At 35.7% G+C, this 14,724-nt stretch overlaps 2 protein-coding genes across 3 annotated transcripts; both read left to right on the plus strand.

Annotated features, from left to right (window-relative positions):
* Positions 1 to 3,089: 3,089 nt before the first annotated feature.
* LOC113520046 (uncharacterized) lies at positions 3,090 to 13,261 on the plus strand. Of its 2 annotated transcripts, none has more exons than XM_052903543.1 (9): positions 3,090 to 3,312; positions 4,306 to 4,452; positions 5,412 to 5,486; positions 5,879 to 5,959; positions 6,454 to 6,580; positions 7,024 to 7,210; positions 8,452 to 8,628; positions 8,954 to 9,026; positions 12,626 to 13,261. In XM_052903543.1, the coding sequence occupies exons 1-9, from the start codon at positions 3,244 to 3,246 to the stop codon at positions 12,788 to 12,790; spliced, it is 1,101 nt and encodes a 366-aa protein (XP_052759503.1). In that variant the 5' UTR covers positions 3,090 to 3,243; the 3' UTR covers positions 12,791 to 13,261. The 2 variants fall into 2 exon arrangements, with proteins under 2 accessions (XP_052759503.1, XP_052759505.1); XM_052903545.1 differs by having other exon boundaries at positions 8,455 to 8,628.
* On the plus strand, positions 9,727 to 12,235 carry LOC128202614 (NADH-ubiquinone oxidoreductase 75 kDa subunit, mitochondrial-like). The gene has a single exon (XM_052903542.1). The coding sequence runs from the start codon at positions 9,762 to 9,764 to the stop codon at positions 11,901 to 11,903; it is 2,142 nt and encodes a 713-aa protein (XP_052759502.1). The 5' UTR covers positions 9,727 to 9,761; the 3' UTR covers positions 11,904 to 12,235.
* Positions 13,262 to 14,724: the final 1,463 nt, after the last annotated feature.

Raw genomic sequence — 14,724 nt, forward strand, 5'->3', positions numbered from 1 at the left:
TCACTCCGATCTATTTTTTCGATCAAAAATTCGATTCCCCATATTACACTCCATATGGAGTAATATGGATTACGAGGTCCCAGACGCTGCCGCTAAGACCGGTTCTATATCACATCCTGTTATCCTCCTTTGGTGTTTTGTTGTTGTATACAATAGTATCTTTGAGTGCACCATTTTATTAATATATGGGTTTCAATTAAAAGCGTCAAAAAAGTAAGTTATCTGATCTTGGGAAACATTTTTTTTTTTAAATATATACAGATTTGGAAGTCCTAAATCAGTCGATGAGAATATTGATGTTCTAAGTTTGATCTCATGAAAATTGACAACGTCTAAAAAAGTATACAGGGAGATAACACTGTTTCGGATCAATAAGTTTCCCTCCATACTTACTGTAAAATATAGTAAGTGCTGCTTGTACAAAAGGTTTAATTTAATAAAAATGAATCCTAATTTAAATTAAATTATTTGCATATATGATTAAACCTGGCCTACAGACTTAATAAATAAATAATAAAATTAAATAGCACAGAACTTTCTAATACGATGCAGAGTACCTTTTTTTATATACTATTATGTTATCGCCGCGTCTCTTTTAGGAATACGAAATATGCTCATAACTTATCACCAGGTAGAACTGAACAGAAGCAGTCGCGCGGTTTTCCTTTGAAACCATCGTGGTTAATTTTTGTGGAATTTGTCATGATAGGTTAACTGACCTGCTTCCAACCTACCTACTATTCCTCATTGGTCAAAGGCTGGTGATAGATTGGTAAAAGTAATTACTGTTACCATTCTATTACTAACCTTTAAAAAAGTAGCAGGTGGATATAAAACATAAAAGACATTTATCATCAAATGTTATCAATTGGTTAGTCAGTAACTTTGGCATTATGGACGCATTGGCTTCGAGCTTGCTTGCACTGACTACGGGTGTCATGTAACATTTCGTGCCAAAAGCCAATAGTGACGTGTCGTGATAGTGACTAATTATAACGATGCTACGTTGATGTAAGAATATTTAAGTATAATATATAAAAGGTGTTTTAATTTTATTGCCTTGTAACTGATATGTTTGATTACCAAATTAGAGTACTTTGTTTTATTATAAACTTGAAAATCAATGTCCTTAGAAATAATTAAGAGTTTACACCTAAAATCGTTTTGAAAAGGTCGTGTCGAGATTGCAGATATAAATAGAATTTTTTAATATACTAGGTACTACGTAATATATTTTTTATGCAATTTAGAATGGCAAACTAGCTGTCCTCCCGCTTGATAGAAACTGTAACCGTCGCCTATAGACATTAATAGTACCATGGACATAACAAAGTATACTGTTTCGCCCATGATATCCCACATGCGTTGCCATTTCTGAGGACTTAAGTACCTTCTCTGTACCCTGTAAATTCACTGCCATATCCCACTCTTCAAACCGAAATATAGCCATGCAAACACAACTGCTTTACGGTAGAAACACGAATGGGACAGAGAAGATGCCCAAGCAAACGACTTTTGTACAAAGTCTCCGTCTGGTGAATATAATTTTTTTTTTTTAATATACTATGTACTAAGTAATATTAATACCTGATATTTCTTTAATTTTATTACATTAAAAGATAAAGTAAGAAGTGTGATTAGAGAGAAGTGTGGACTGAAAGACGATGTAGTGACAAAAATCGAAAAAGGAATGTCGCGTTGGATAGGTTATTTGGAGAGGATGGATAAAAGAAGAATTACGAAAGAGATTTATGGAGTAAGAATGAATGGAGATGTCGGTAGGGGCCGCTCTAGACGGACGTATGTTGATTAAATAGACGACGTGCTGAAGGAGGGCCAAATTAAATGTACCCGTAACCGGCGAGCATGTATGAAAAGATTGATGAATGTGGAAGAAGCGAAAGAGGTTTGTTTGAATCGAAGCATTTGGCGTTCCATTGTTTCTGCCTACCCTAATGGGAGACAGGCGTGACAGATATGTATATATGTATTTCTTTAATGATGAAAACTGAATGATAATCTCAGTTGTGTTGGTTTATACTGGCAAGTAGGTACCGATAAAAGATTAGTTCAGGTCATTTGACTGAAGTCAAATGACGACTTATCATAAAGATATCACTAGGATTTGACAACAATTGTTTCCAGAGGGAACCACATGAAGTTGATATGAAATGGTATATATACTGTTGGTTCTAAGATTGTTGGGAATTGCTGGTATGGACGTGTAGTCCATATGAGTACAAACTTCTCTTTACTTTACGACCGATATTACTGAGTACTTACTTCATAGTATAGTTATTACTTCATATTATATTAGAAAAAATAGGGGGAAAGGGATTGTTAGCAATGGACATTGACAACCCTATTGCTAGCAATATACCCTATTAGGTCGACCTCCATGTGGTTCCCCCTGGAAACCATCGTGAACAATTCCTGTTAAATTCGTCACGATGGGCTAATTGATCTACTTCATTCTCACCTATCATCCTTCACTGGTGCCCCGCCAGTGTATACCGATAGCTCGGGTGGGGTTACCATTCCATTACTAACCATAAAATATATATATATATTAGAAAAAATATATATAATGACTGAAGAGTCCAATAGACAGTTGTAGTGGAAAGGTATTGTGGGTAGGTACTCGTTTATGAGGTCCAACAACTTCATTGCTAGCAATACACCCTATCAAATAGATCTTCACGCAGTTCCACCTGGAAACTATCAATGTTAATTGTTTTGGAATTCGTCTTCACCTATAATGTTTCTAGTTACACACCAGCGTATATCGATAGTGCAGGTGGGGTTACCATTCCATTTTTATTTACCAAAAAAAATCTAGATCTTTATAAGACAAGGGATTAAAAAACAAGAATTAAAGAGTTCTCTGCTGTTATAGACGTACATAGGCCTTAGTGTTATATCAGACAAATCTTACACTTAATTGCCACTTCTGTTGTATAGAAAAAGTATACGGAACATCAAAAATATGTTGTTTAATAATGAGGTGTTTATTTGTTCTTTATACCTCCATGTACATAAATATAATAGATTTAAAAAATCAACAACAGGCCGCGGTACCGCTCCGAGCTCTCCCGTATTGTCGTATTGTTCAAACAAAACGGTTCCATTCAATGGAAAGTGATTCATTTTCTGAACATTCCGTAGTAACCTTGGCACATTTGGCACCATTATAAAGGGGTAGTATTTTGGGGACAACTGTTAGTCGCTGCGTGTATAGTCCTTATGTGTGATGGTAGTGGAATGGGGTGCATGGCGAGCTCCCAGAGGATTAGCGTTTCGACAGCTCCTACTGTAAGTAACCTTGACCTCGTGACTTTAAAACGCATTTTAAATGCCAAATAAATTATTTAGTCTCTTATTTACGTTTACAGTATCTTTTTGTATGGATTTGACATTTATTAAGATATTAAATAGATCTTTTATTTGCAACCAAATGCATTTATACAGAAAAAATATAAATTATTACGTAGTCAGATTTCAGCATAGGCTAGGGCAGTTTATTACTTAGTGTAACAGCAATGACAACATCGTGTAAGCCACACAGTCACCTCATGGATGGTTACGGTTTACAGTCTTAAAATTATTATTAATAATAATAATAATAAAATAAAAATATGCTATTTAAACGTCAAAAGAAGGAATTAACGGACTCGGGAATCACAATTACATACAGAAACCCAAAAATATCGTGTGTTTATGGGGTTCTGTTACTTAATAATGCTCTAATGCCACTTTTTCTTTTCCCGTGGGTGTCGTAAGAGGCAACTAAGGAAATTTAATTGTCAGTGCTTTTCTTAAAACATTATTAATGGCTAACTGTGGTTGTCAACCTTTCGGCCAAGCGTAGTAACTACTGGCAAAACCCCTCAATTGTGGGAGGCCTGTGTTCAGCAGTGGACAGTTAACGGCTGATATGATGATAATGATATGTATTTTTAAACAAATTTTTATTCATAGCTGAAAATTTTGTTCCTCTTCCTTAGATGGGAACCAGATAACTTTAGGTTGGTACAGTCTGTCAAATATGTATAGACGTATAATAGGGAATAGGCCCTAAGAGAACCGAGTGTTAAAACCTAAACAAATAAATTTTGCTTTTTTCCTTACATACAAATGTTGTTTTATGCACATAGTTTTCACAATTTATACTCATTTCATGCATGTTGATTTCGAAAACTCTTGTTTCTTTCTTCCGATCACAGTATATCATTAATTAGAAAGAAATAGAATAGCGTAAAATTCGATTTGTTCACGTAGAATAATTTATTTCTCACAATAATCCAGCAAGTGTCGTGGGACAGAGCAGCGGTGAAAGGAGAGACGGTGGCGGCGGCTCTGGTAAGGTTGGACGACGAGATTGCTAAGAGCGAGAAGGCATTTCCTGCAGCAAGGCTGGCAGTAATCACAGCCGAGATGGACAGTTTGCAGCAGGTCAGACATAGGAATTATACACGATACACTCATGGTTGTCATGTAGAAAATATCATAAGGTTTGGTATGTATGGAGGGAGACTATACAAAAACTATCTACTTGGGTACCTCTGTCCCATGTATTTCTGCAATGAAACAGTTGTGTTTGCATGGCTGTGTTTTGATTTGAAGAGTGAAATATGGCAATAAAATTGTAGGGTACAGAAGCATAATACCTTAGTCTTCAGGAAAGGTAACACATGGAGGGTATCACGGACAACACAGCATACTCTGTTATGTCCATGTCTATAGGCGACGGTTACCACTTTCCACCGGGTGGACCGTCAGCTTGTTTGCGATTCTAAGTCGCATAAAAAAAAAACTGATTGGGATAAATTCCCATGCAGTATAGTATTATATATGTATATCAAATTTCATAGCGATTAGTTGAGTCGTCAGGAATGGCAACACATGAGGGGCACGATGGGTATCATAATAAATTCTGTGGTGTTTCTAGTGCTGGTCATATCTATAAGTAAATAACGGTTACCACTTCCCTGTTCTTATACAAATATCTAGCTTATTTCCTTTCCATCAGGTGGTGAAAAAATAATAATCAAATTTTCTTTCTTTTTTATACAACTTAGAATGGCAAACAAGCTGACGGCCCATCTGATAGAAAGTGGTAACAGTCGCCTATAGACATGAGCAGTACCATGGACATAACATAGTATACTGTTTCACCCATGATATCCCTCATGCGTTGCCATTCCTGAGGACTCAGGTGTTATTCCTCTGTACCCAGTAAATTCACGCTATATCCTACCCTTCAAACCGAAACACAGCCATGCAAACACAACTGCTCCACGGTATAAACACGAATGGGACTGAGGTACCCAAGCAATCGACTTTTGTACAAAGTCTCCCTCTAGTGTTTCCATTTGCATTTAATATAAATCATATATTATCGGTTTGTTCAGGAAATTAACACATTTGAAGAAAATACTAAGCCCGCAACAATTACACAAGATGCGTATGCGAAGACTATTCATCAGGTAACATATGTTAATTGTTTCTTGTGGTTTTGCTCGCGGCTTTGTTTTGGGAATTAAAAAAAAAATAGTGCAGATAGTAATATACGTACATACTTTTATAAACTACATATAGGTATACACGTTGTACAGCGAAATCCATTTTTGCAGTACTGAGTATTTTCTTAAATGATTTGCGCTCTCAACTGTTGTAAATTTTTTATGTCAGGATTATATTTGGAAGTCGGATGTATGTTGCGTATATTATTTGGACTATTTTAAAGAGTAGAAGGCCTATCTCATCGGGCCGTATTTCTCATTTCAATTCGGAATAAATAAAAAATACTTATGTAGTCATGTATATTACATTGTGTGGAAACGTGGTGTACAATAAAATGTATGAATTTGTATTTCAGTTGTTTGTAAGTCTAGATCTTTACAGACGTCCCATGTTGGCCTCCGAGAATGAAGATTTCGTCGCAAACGTAAATAGAAAGGTAAGAATTATTTAGTTATAAAAAATATATATATATAATTTAAACTTTGTGTTTCACAAAGAAGAATCGACTGAAATTTCTCAGAATTTATTTACACAAGACACCCGACTTCTATTTTAATAAAATTAGCACTAATGGATCTAAAATTATTTAATTTTGGATCGGTCATGGAAATCGGCTCATGGAAACTGATTCTGAAATAGGCTGTGCATCGACTGCTAGTCGCCTCTTGCGACATCCACGGGAATGGAAGGGGTGGCTATGTGCCAGGACCATAAGGCAGATATATTGAAACTTATGCACATTTTTAATATACGATAATGGATATTGGGAATTTAACGAATTTATTATGTTTGTTGTTTCCAACAATTGTTTCGACTTTCCCTGGAAGTCCTCTTCTGGGTGAGTTAAATTATCAATATCCATTGTCGTCTTTAAAGATATCTAATATATAAATAATATTAAAATAAGCTATTAATACGATTCACCACTAGGAGATGCGTCGGCTCGAGCTGAGTTGGTTGAAGTTACGTCACAGCGAGTTGCAACGCGAGCGCCGTGTATTGCACGCACAGATATTACGCATACGTTCGCTGTACGCGCAGTTACAACAATTACTTGGTGAGTATGAGATGGAAAACTAAATTTTTAGTTCAATTTCTTTTTCCGCAGCTCAAAATTGCAAACAAGCTGATGACACACTGATGGGAAGTGGCAATGTCAATAGGCATGGAAAGTTCCTTGAATCATATTCAAGGAACTAAAGGCCCAGTCCCATGCGTTGACATTCCAGGGGATTGAGATATTATGTACTCTATAATTACACTGTACTATCGCACTACATAAACTGAGAAGTAGCCACGTCTAGTTGTTTGGTAGCAAAAATGGTATTAGAACAGAGTAGGTACCCCACTTTCAGGTACACATACATTATTTCTTACATATAAGGTTTTGCAATATTTAATATATTTGAAATAAATTAATAAAATTACTTTTTCATTATTGCCCCTGCAAAAGGTATTTTTGAAAGGGTACTTTATATAACACACGCGATAATGTCGTAGAAAGTATATGGGGAGATAGTTTGCGACCGGGCACGCCGCTAGAGAACGAGTTGACTCGCGCCCGAGGTCTTCGGGATGCGCTCGCGTCTGTAAGCGTGCGTTTACGAGCTGCCGCCGAGTACTCTCACGCCGCTGTCCGGTTGTTGGATGATGCACTTCCATCATGGAAGCTTACTTCAGTTGGCAAGTAAGTAAAATTTACATTGGTTAATTTTTTTACATAACTTTGAATGGCACAAGCTGCCGGCCCATTTAATGACAAGTGGTACCTAATCATCGTCTATAGATATAAAGCATGGATATAGTAGAATTCAAATAAAAATCATCTTTATTCAGATAGACTTGTTTACAAGCATTTTTAAATCGTAATGTTTTTGTAAGACCGGGTTCGGAAAGTTGTCTTTTAATTTTATTTTTTGTTAAGGCTTTGTTCAATAAGTGTTTATTAATAACAGTTTTAAATTTATTAAACGGTAGACCCAAAATATCCTTCGGAATCTTATTGTAACATTTACTTCCTATTCCCACAAAAGACATCACTTTTTCTAAAGGATACTTGGGAACAGTGAGTTTTTATTTGTATCTACTGTTTTTTTTTTAATGAATGATAATGGAAAGGTAATCCCACCCGCGCTATCGGTTTATACCGGCGGGGCACCAGTGAAGGATGAAGTAGGTCAGTTAGCTCATTGTGACGAATTCAACACGAATTTTTCACAATGGTTTCCAGGGGGAACCACGTGGAGGTCGACCTAATAAGGCATATTGCTAGCAATGGGGCTGTCAAACTCCATTGCTAACAATCCCATTTCCCCCTGTATCTAGTGTTGAGGTTACCGAGATCGCTGTTTTTAGGAAACAATTGAAGATTCTTGCGAGTATATAAAATGCGTATATATATAATATTGTGAAACTACGGTGAGAATATTTGCTTCTTTAAATTTTTCTCTTAGTGTTTCACGATTTCCCATAGAATAAATTGCGAGAATTGTATATACTTTGAAGTCTATGGTACCTCTCATGTGTTGCTATTAATGAGCATATTTGGGATGAACAGGGATCCAGTCTGTTTTCTACACAATTCCTTGGTCAATTTTAAAAATATAGTGACTTCCAAACAGAAATACGGATGTTTGTACCTCCATTAGTAACTGCAAGTAGATAGCCGCAAAGTACTCGCAGCGACCATACCTTCGTAAACTATGTGACTCGCTCTTGGGTCGACTTCCACACAATCCTTCCTAGTCATATAATCATCGTTATTAATTCCTCGGAAATTCTTAATGATGGGCTCACTGACCCGTCTTCATCTTCAATTAGCTATCGTATCTCTTTGTTATCCCGTCAGTGTATACTGATAACGAAGGTCGTCCTCATTTTTAACTCATTGAAAAAAGCAACTAAGGGTGTTTTTGTATGGGGGGGAAGTAGAAGCGGGTGGGAGCGCACGAGTGCGTGCGCGGAGTCGTGCCGGCTGCTGGTGCAGGCGCGCTGCCTGGAGCGGGGAGCACGCCGCGTGCTCGCTGCCCCTGCTGCCCCACGAGCAGCGCGGACCCTCAGGCTCGCCCTGGACTACGCATTCACTGACACTTTACATGATCACAAGTAAGACGGTCGTTTTAAACAGTGGTAAAACTTTAATCCGAATTTTCAACATAAGTTTTTTTCCATTTATTACATACTCTTTGTATCCGCGGTTTCGCCTATGCTTCATAACTTTCCTCAAGAAATTAGCTATCAAATGCAAGAACATTTTTTGTTAAATTCTATGTATTTTCAGAGATTATTCTGTTTATATAATATAAACAAACAAACTCTTTCATTTTATTATATTTAATAGAGATAATCTAATATAAAATTATGTGTGATGTAACTGCTGGAAGCTCTATGAAGCTATGCAATTATATGCTAATTATATGTTTTTTTTTAGATATCAACGCGCGACTGAAATTTTTGTACAATTTAAGGAAGCTTTAGTGCAACTGATTGATTCTATACATCAGGTAAACTATACAATGTTAATATATGTCATCATCATTTCAGGCATTATCCGTCCACTGCTGGACATAAGCCTTCCTCATAGACTGCCATAAAGAACGGTCCTAAGCCACCTGCATCCACTGATCCTCCATCCATTTATTATATATATGCATTATTTATCCCATAGATTAAGGATAATATCTACGTTATATTTAAGGGGTTTTTAGATTAATTTACCTAGAGATATTGAATATGTAGTAACTTATCTGAGAATTCACCCAAGATGTAGATTTAATAGATTTTTATGTTATATAATTATAAAAACCATGTTTGCATGATAGATTCTAGAAATAATGGGTATACAGTAATTTATTTGAGGTAAATTGGAAGGATTTTTAAAAATTGTCACTGAATGGCATGAGAAAATGTGTGGGAGATAAATTACTATAATATAATATCTCTGGAGGTACATAGATGAACTGAGCAAAGTAGATTTTATTGTTAAAAACTAGCTTTTTACCTATTACTTCGTACGCGTGGATTTTAAATATCTAATTTTTAGTATATAAATCGTCTAGTTATAATTTTATTATACTAGCAGTTTTTTATATTGATATGATTTAAAAAAATGATATTTAATGAAATAGGTTGGAACAAATTTACCGTTGTTTTTTTCTATTATTGACATTATTTAGATGTCTGTCTCAATGAGTGATGAGAAAAGCCACAAACAATATTAAAAAAGTGTTAAATATATCATGTTTAGAGCATCTTGTAATATATTGAAATGCCGCAATTTATTACCAAAAATACAGAAAAGATATAATAATAGCGGAAGTAATGATGTAGAAGTATTTATAAATGGAAAATCTGTTTTTGTTCCTAAATATTTCACAGTACTTCAAGCCTTACGTCGTGAACGTGTCACGTTACCTACTTTCTGCTACCACGAAAGACTTTCTATCGCTGGAAATTGTCGAATGTGTCTCGTTGAGATTGAGGGCTTGATAAAGCCTCAAGTAGCTTGTGCCACACCAGTAGCTAAAGGTATGAATATAAGATCTAATTCGAAGGCAACCCTAGTGGCACAAGAAGGTGTTTTAGAATTTATTTTAATTAATCATCCACTAGATTGTCCGATATGTGATCAAGGAGGCGAATGCGACCTTCAAGATTTATCAATGAAGTTTGGCAATGATCGTTCCAGGTTTACAGATATTCATTTTCAAGGTAAACGGGCGGTAGAAGATAAGAATTTAGGGCCACTTATACGTACCGAGATGACTCGCTGTATTCATTGCACTAGATGCATAAGATTCGCTTCTCAAATCTGCGGCTTAGATGTTTTAGGCACCACAGGTCGTGGCACAGATATGCTTGTCGGAACTTATGTTGATAAAATATTTCTGTCTGAACTATCAGGGAACATCATTGATTTATGCCCTGTCGGTGCACTAACAGCCATCCCTTATATGTTTAAAGCTCGTCCTTGGGAGGTTAGAACAACAAATTCTATTGATGTCACTGACGCGACAGGTACTAACATCGTATTGAATTATCGATTTAATCGTTTACTTAGAGTTTTGCCGAGAGAGCACGATGAAATAAATCAAGAGTGGCTTTCTGATAAGGGGAGATGGGCTATAGATTCACTTGAAATGCAAAGATTAGTAACGCCAATGTACAGATCTCAAGGCTGTTTATGCGAAACTGAATGGCATTGTGCTTTGAAATTAGCTGGAGATTTAATAAGATGTACTTGTCCTGACAATGTGATGGCCATAGCGGGACCACACTGTAATGTAGAAACTCTTGTAGCAGCTAAAGATCTACTTAATACTCTTGGATCAGAACACATTTATGTAGAGCGTGGATTGTATTACTCTATAGCAGGAATAGATTTACGTGCTGGATACTCGTTAAATGTAAACATGCGGGATGTTGCTCTAGCAGATAAAATCTTACTTGTGGGCACAAATCCGCGTTTTGAAGCACCCGTATTGAATGCAAGAATTCGTCAAGCTTACATGTTTAATGAATGCGATATTTATGTCGTTGGTCCAAAATGCGACTACAACTATTACGTGAATTACTTAGGCGATAATGTCGAAGCGTTAGCTAAAGCTGGTCAGGCTATGCAAGGTGCTAAGAGACCTCTTATATTTGTAGGAGTGTCTCAATTAGAAACTGCGATTGCACCTGAAATAATGAGTATCTTAACCAAATTAGCGCCTTTTTCTAAATCAAACAATTGGCAAGTGTTAAATATTATAACAAGAGAGGCGAGTTTCAGTGGCGCTCTAGAGGCTGGTTGGAAACCAGGTGCGCTCGAAGCCGTCCAGAAATGCTCACCAAATGTATTGATATCTTTGGGGGCAGATGAGATATTTTATGACTGGACACCACCCACAAATTGTAGAGTAATTTATATAGGATTTCAGGGAGACCGTGGCGCGGAAAATGCAGCCGTCGTTTTACCCGGTAGTGCTTACACGGAATCTGGGGGACTTTATTTAAACATGGAAGGTCGATCTCAGTACGCTATGCCGGCTATAACACCACCGGGAATGGCACGCCACGACTGGAAGATAATTCGCGCCTTAGCAGAATATAGTGGCGTTTGTTTAAGTTATAATGATCATAGTTCATTGTGCCTTAGACTATCGCAAATAAGTCCCAATTTCGTTAATTTGGGCCAATATCAACAAAAACTTTTTTATGATTTATTAGTTCCTTTAATATATTCAAGTAGTGATAATAAAAGTAGTCCTTTGAACGTGGATATGAAAACTTTGAAAGAATATTATTGTTCCGACGTGTTCACCTATAATTCACCTACGATGATAAAGGCACAGAAAGCTGCAGGGGAGTTGGCTGCGTGCTCCTATGCTAGTGTTTAGCAGCTTACATGCTATATTCATTATTTGTTCTATTGTTGAAATAAATATACTTATTGCGTGTTTTTTTTTAAATATTTGACGTCATAAAAATATATTCTTAATTTCACTAATACGTTGTCAATATCAGTGTTGTTTTATTCAAAGCCTGTCAGAATTGCTCATATGACAAAATATTAATAACTAGCAACTCGTCCCGGTTATGTCTGTTTTTTTTTAACAAAATATAGTCAGTTTTACTCGCTGATAATATAGCTTCTAATTAGTGAATTTTTTTAAAATCAAATTAGTGGTTTTTGAGTTTATTTATTACAAACATACAAAAAAATCTTTCCTTTTTTAATATTAGTTTAGATTTAGAAATATAATTGAAAATATACTTAATTTATAGTCCAATAATTATTATGTGATAAAAATACTATTGTGCGGGCAGAATTTGAATTCATACTTTTTTTATTTACACATTTTCACTATGCTGGGACCAGCGTTCTGAACAATTGAGTTACCGCTTTTATGGATGCTTGTCTCAGAATCAATATTCACAATAAAATCCATTTATCTATCTTGGCGTCTATAGGGAAACCCAAGTTGGTTTCACAATAATTTTGTTAACATTGATTTTCCTATATATACAAAGTACTCTGTGACATTGATTTAGTGAGTATTTTGAAGAAAATCTTAGTTAAGTATAATAAGGTAATATATGTTATATTACATTACTTCAGGTGCTACTCAACAATTTGGAGAACTTATCAGCGTCAGAGAAAGATGTGGCCCGGTACAGGCGGCAGCTCCGGTCGGCGAGAGTAAACGCCATCGTCCAAAGAGGCCTGGCCGACCTGAAGTATGAACCGAAGGTGCTGGCCAGCTTGAAAACGCAGATAAAGTGATTTCCGGGAGCACGACATAATTGATCTTGAATTTGCAAATAAACGAATAGGTTTAATGACGAAGTATGTATATTTTATTTTATAACAGAATATTAATAAAATCTAACTAGTTTTTTAGCCGTTAGTTTGTATGCATGGATTTCATAAGCAGAAAAATAATATATAGGTACTACTTCTAGATGGCGTATCGAGATAAAGACGCCAGTTTTTAAGTTAGACTTTCAGGAATAAAATTGAATTTAATTTCGTGTAGTAATTTTACGTTATGTTGGAACAAACGTACAGACGTAAGGTAATAATAAATATATGTAAGGTAAGGTAATTTTTTTATAAATTAGTGTTTTCGCTTCTATTTCTCTTATAAGATCCTTTACGTCAATTTTACTTAATATCTACTATGTACAAACATCGTCAAATTATTACTGTATTGTTAAAGAACATTATAATCACTTAATATATCTCCACTGGTAATAGCATGGTTTAATTCTTATCTTGTGGGGCGTATGCAGTGTGTTCGGTCGGATGAAACCAGCTCCGACTGGTGTGGTCTTGTTGCCGGCGTTCCACAGGGTGGCGTCCTGTCACCACTTCTATTTTCTATTTTCATTAATTCCTTGGCAGGACGTTTTTCATCCTACTTCCATCTATACGCAGATGACTTGCAGCTGTACAGTTTTTTGACATTTGTGATATCGGTACTGCTATAGACTTGATTAATCATGATCTGGTAAACATTTCAAGATGGGCAAATGCATATGGTCTATTAGTGAATCCAACAAAATCACAAGTTATTATTATCGGAAGCAGATACATGACAGATTTATTAGATCGTATGACTGTTCCACCTGTGGTGTATGAGGGGACAATAATATCATATACAAATGTCGTTAAAAATCTGGGCGTACTTTTTGACAGAAATCTTTCCTGGACGTCTCACGTAAACCAGATAAGTAAAAAAGTACATGCGACTGTTCACTCACTCAGACGTCTACAAAATTTTCTACCTATTAAAACAAAGGTCAATTTAGCCCAAACATTATTATTTCCCCTTATGGATTATGCAGATGTATGTTTTCTTGACGCCACTTCAGAGTTATTTTCTAAAATTGACCGTCTACAAAATTTATGCATTCGTTTCGTTTATGGTTTGCGTAAGTTTGATCATGTCTCCAAATATCGAAAAGAATTGAAATGGTTACCTTCACGTTTTCGATTGAATGTCCATATACTGACGCTTCTTTACAATATCTTGCATAATCCCTCCATTCCTTGTTATCTCCGCGAGCGTTATGAATATTTATATTCAAGAGATAAACCACTTCGCCCTCAGACACGATTACTTCTAAGAACTCCACCACATCATACTCAGGCTTTTGGGAATTCCTTTACAGTTATATCCATTCGACTATGGAATAGTCTGCCATCCGAAATAAGGGAATCGGCAAGTATAGGTATGTTTAAGCGTCGTCTAAGAGAGCATTACTTATCACTATGCTGACGTATTATGTATATGTGTATGTATATTTATATATGTTTATATGTGTATATATATGTATGTGTATATGTATGTTTGTGTAAATATATGTGTATGTTTACAGGGTATTTTATGTAATTTATAATGTGTAGTTTGTATTATTCTTTGTGTATACATAACTTATGCGTTTATGCAATATATGCAGATCGTATGACTGCCTATTTTTATTTATAAAATAACACATTAACATGGAAAGGTTTTGCTGGAAGAAATCTCTTATTAGAGATAAGCTCGCCTTTGTACATTATGTTTATAATGAATTGTAATTACCAGTATGTTTTGTGTACAATAAAGAATAAAGAAAGAATAAAGAATATAATTTTGTGTAAGTAAATATGTACGTAATCATATTTTACAATGTCAGTCGTATTATTTAATAGCAATACTATGTACTAAACTA

This window comes from Galleria mellonella, unplaced genomic scaffold, assembly GCF_026898425.1.
Source record: "Galleria mellonella isolate WM207_F2 unplaced genomic scaffold, CSIRO_AGI_GalMel_v1 utg139, whole genome shotgun sequence".
NCBI classification, from domain to species: domain Eukaryota; kingdom Metazoa; phylum Arthropoda; class Insecta; order Lepidoptera; family Pyralidae; genus Galleria; species Galleria mellonella.

What these genes read in the sequence shown, in the direction of transcription:
- LOC113520046 (XM_052903543.1), top strand. Translation starts at nt 3,244, where the DNA reads ATGTGTGATGGTAGTGGAATGGGGTGCATGGCGAGCTCCCAGAGGATT. An exon ending in GCGTTTCGACAGCTCCTACT is followed by an intron (nt 3,313 to 4,305) that starts GTAAGTAACCTT and finishes ACAATAATCCAG; the next exon opens with CAAGTGTCGTGGGACAGAGC. An exon ending in AAGCTTACTTCAGTTGGCAA is followed by an intron (nt 7,211 to 8,451) that starts GTAAGTAAAATT and finishes ATGGGGGGGAAG; the next exon opens with TAGAAGCGGGTGGGAGCGCA.
- LOC128202614 (XM_052903542.1), top strand. Translation starts at nt 9,762, where the DNA reads ATGTTTAGAGCATCTTGTAATATATTGAAATGCCGCAATTTATTACCA.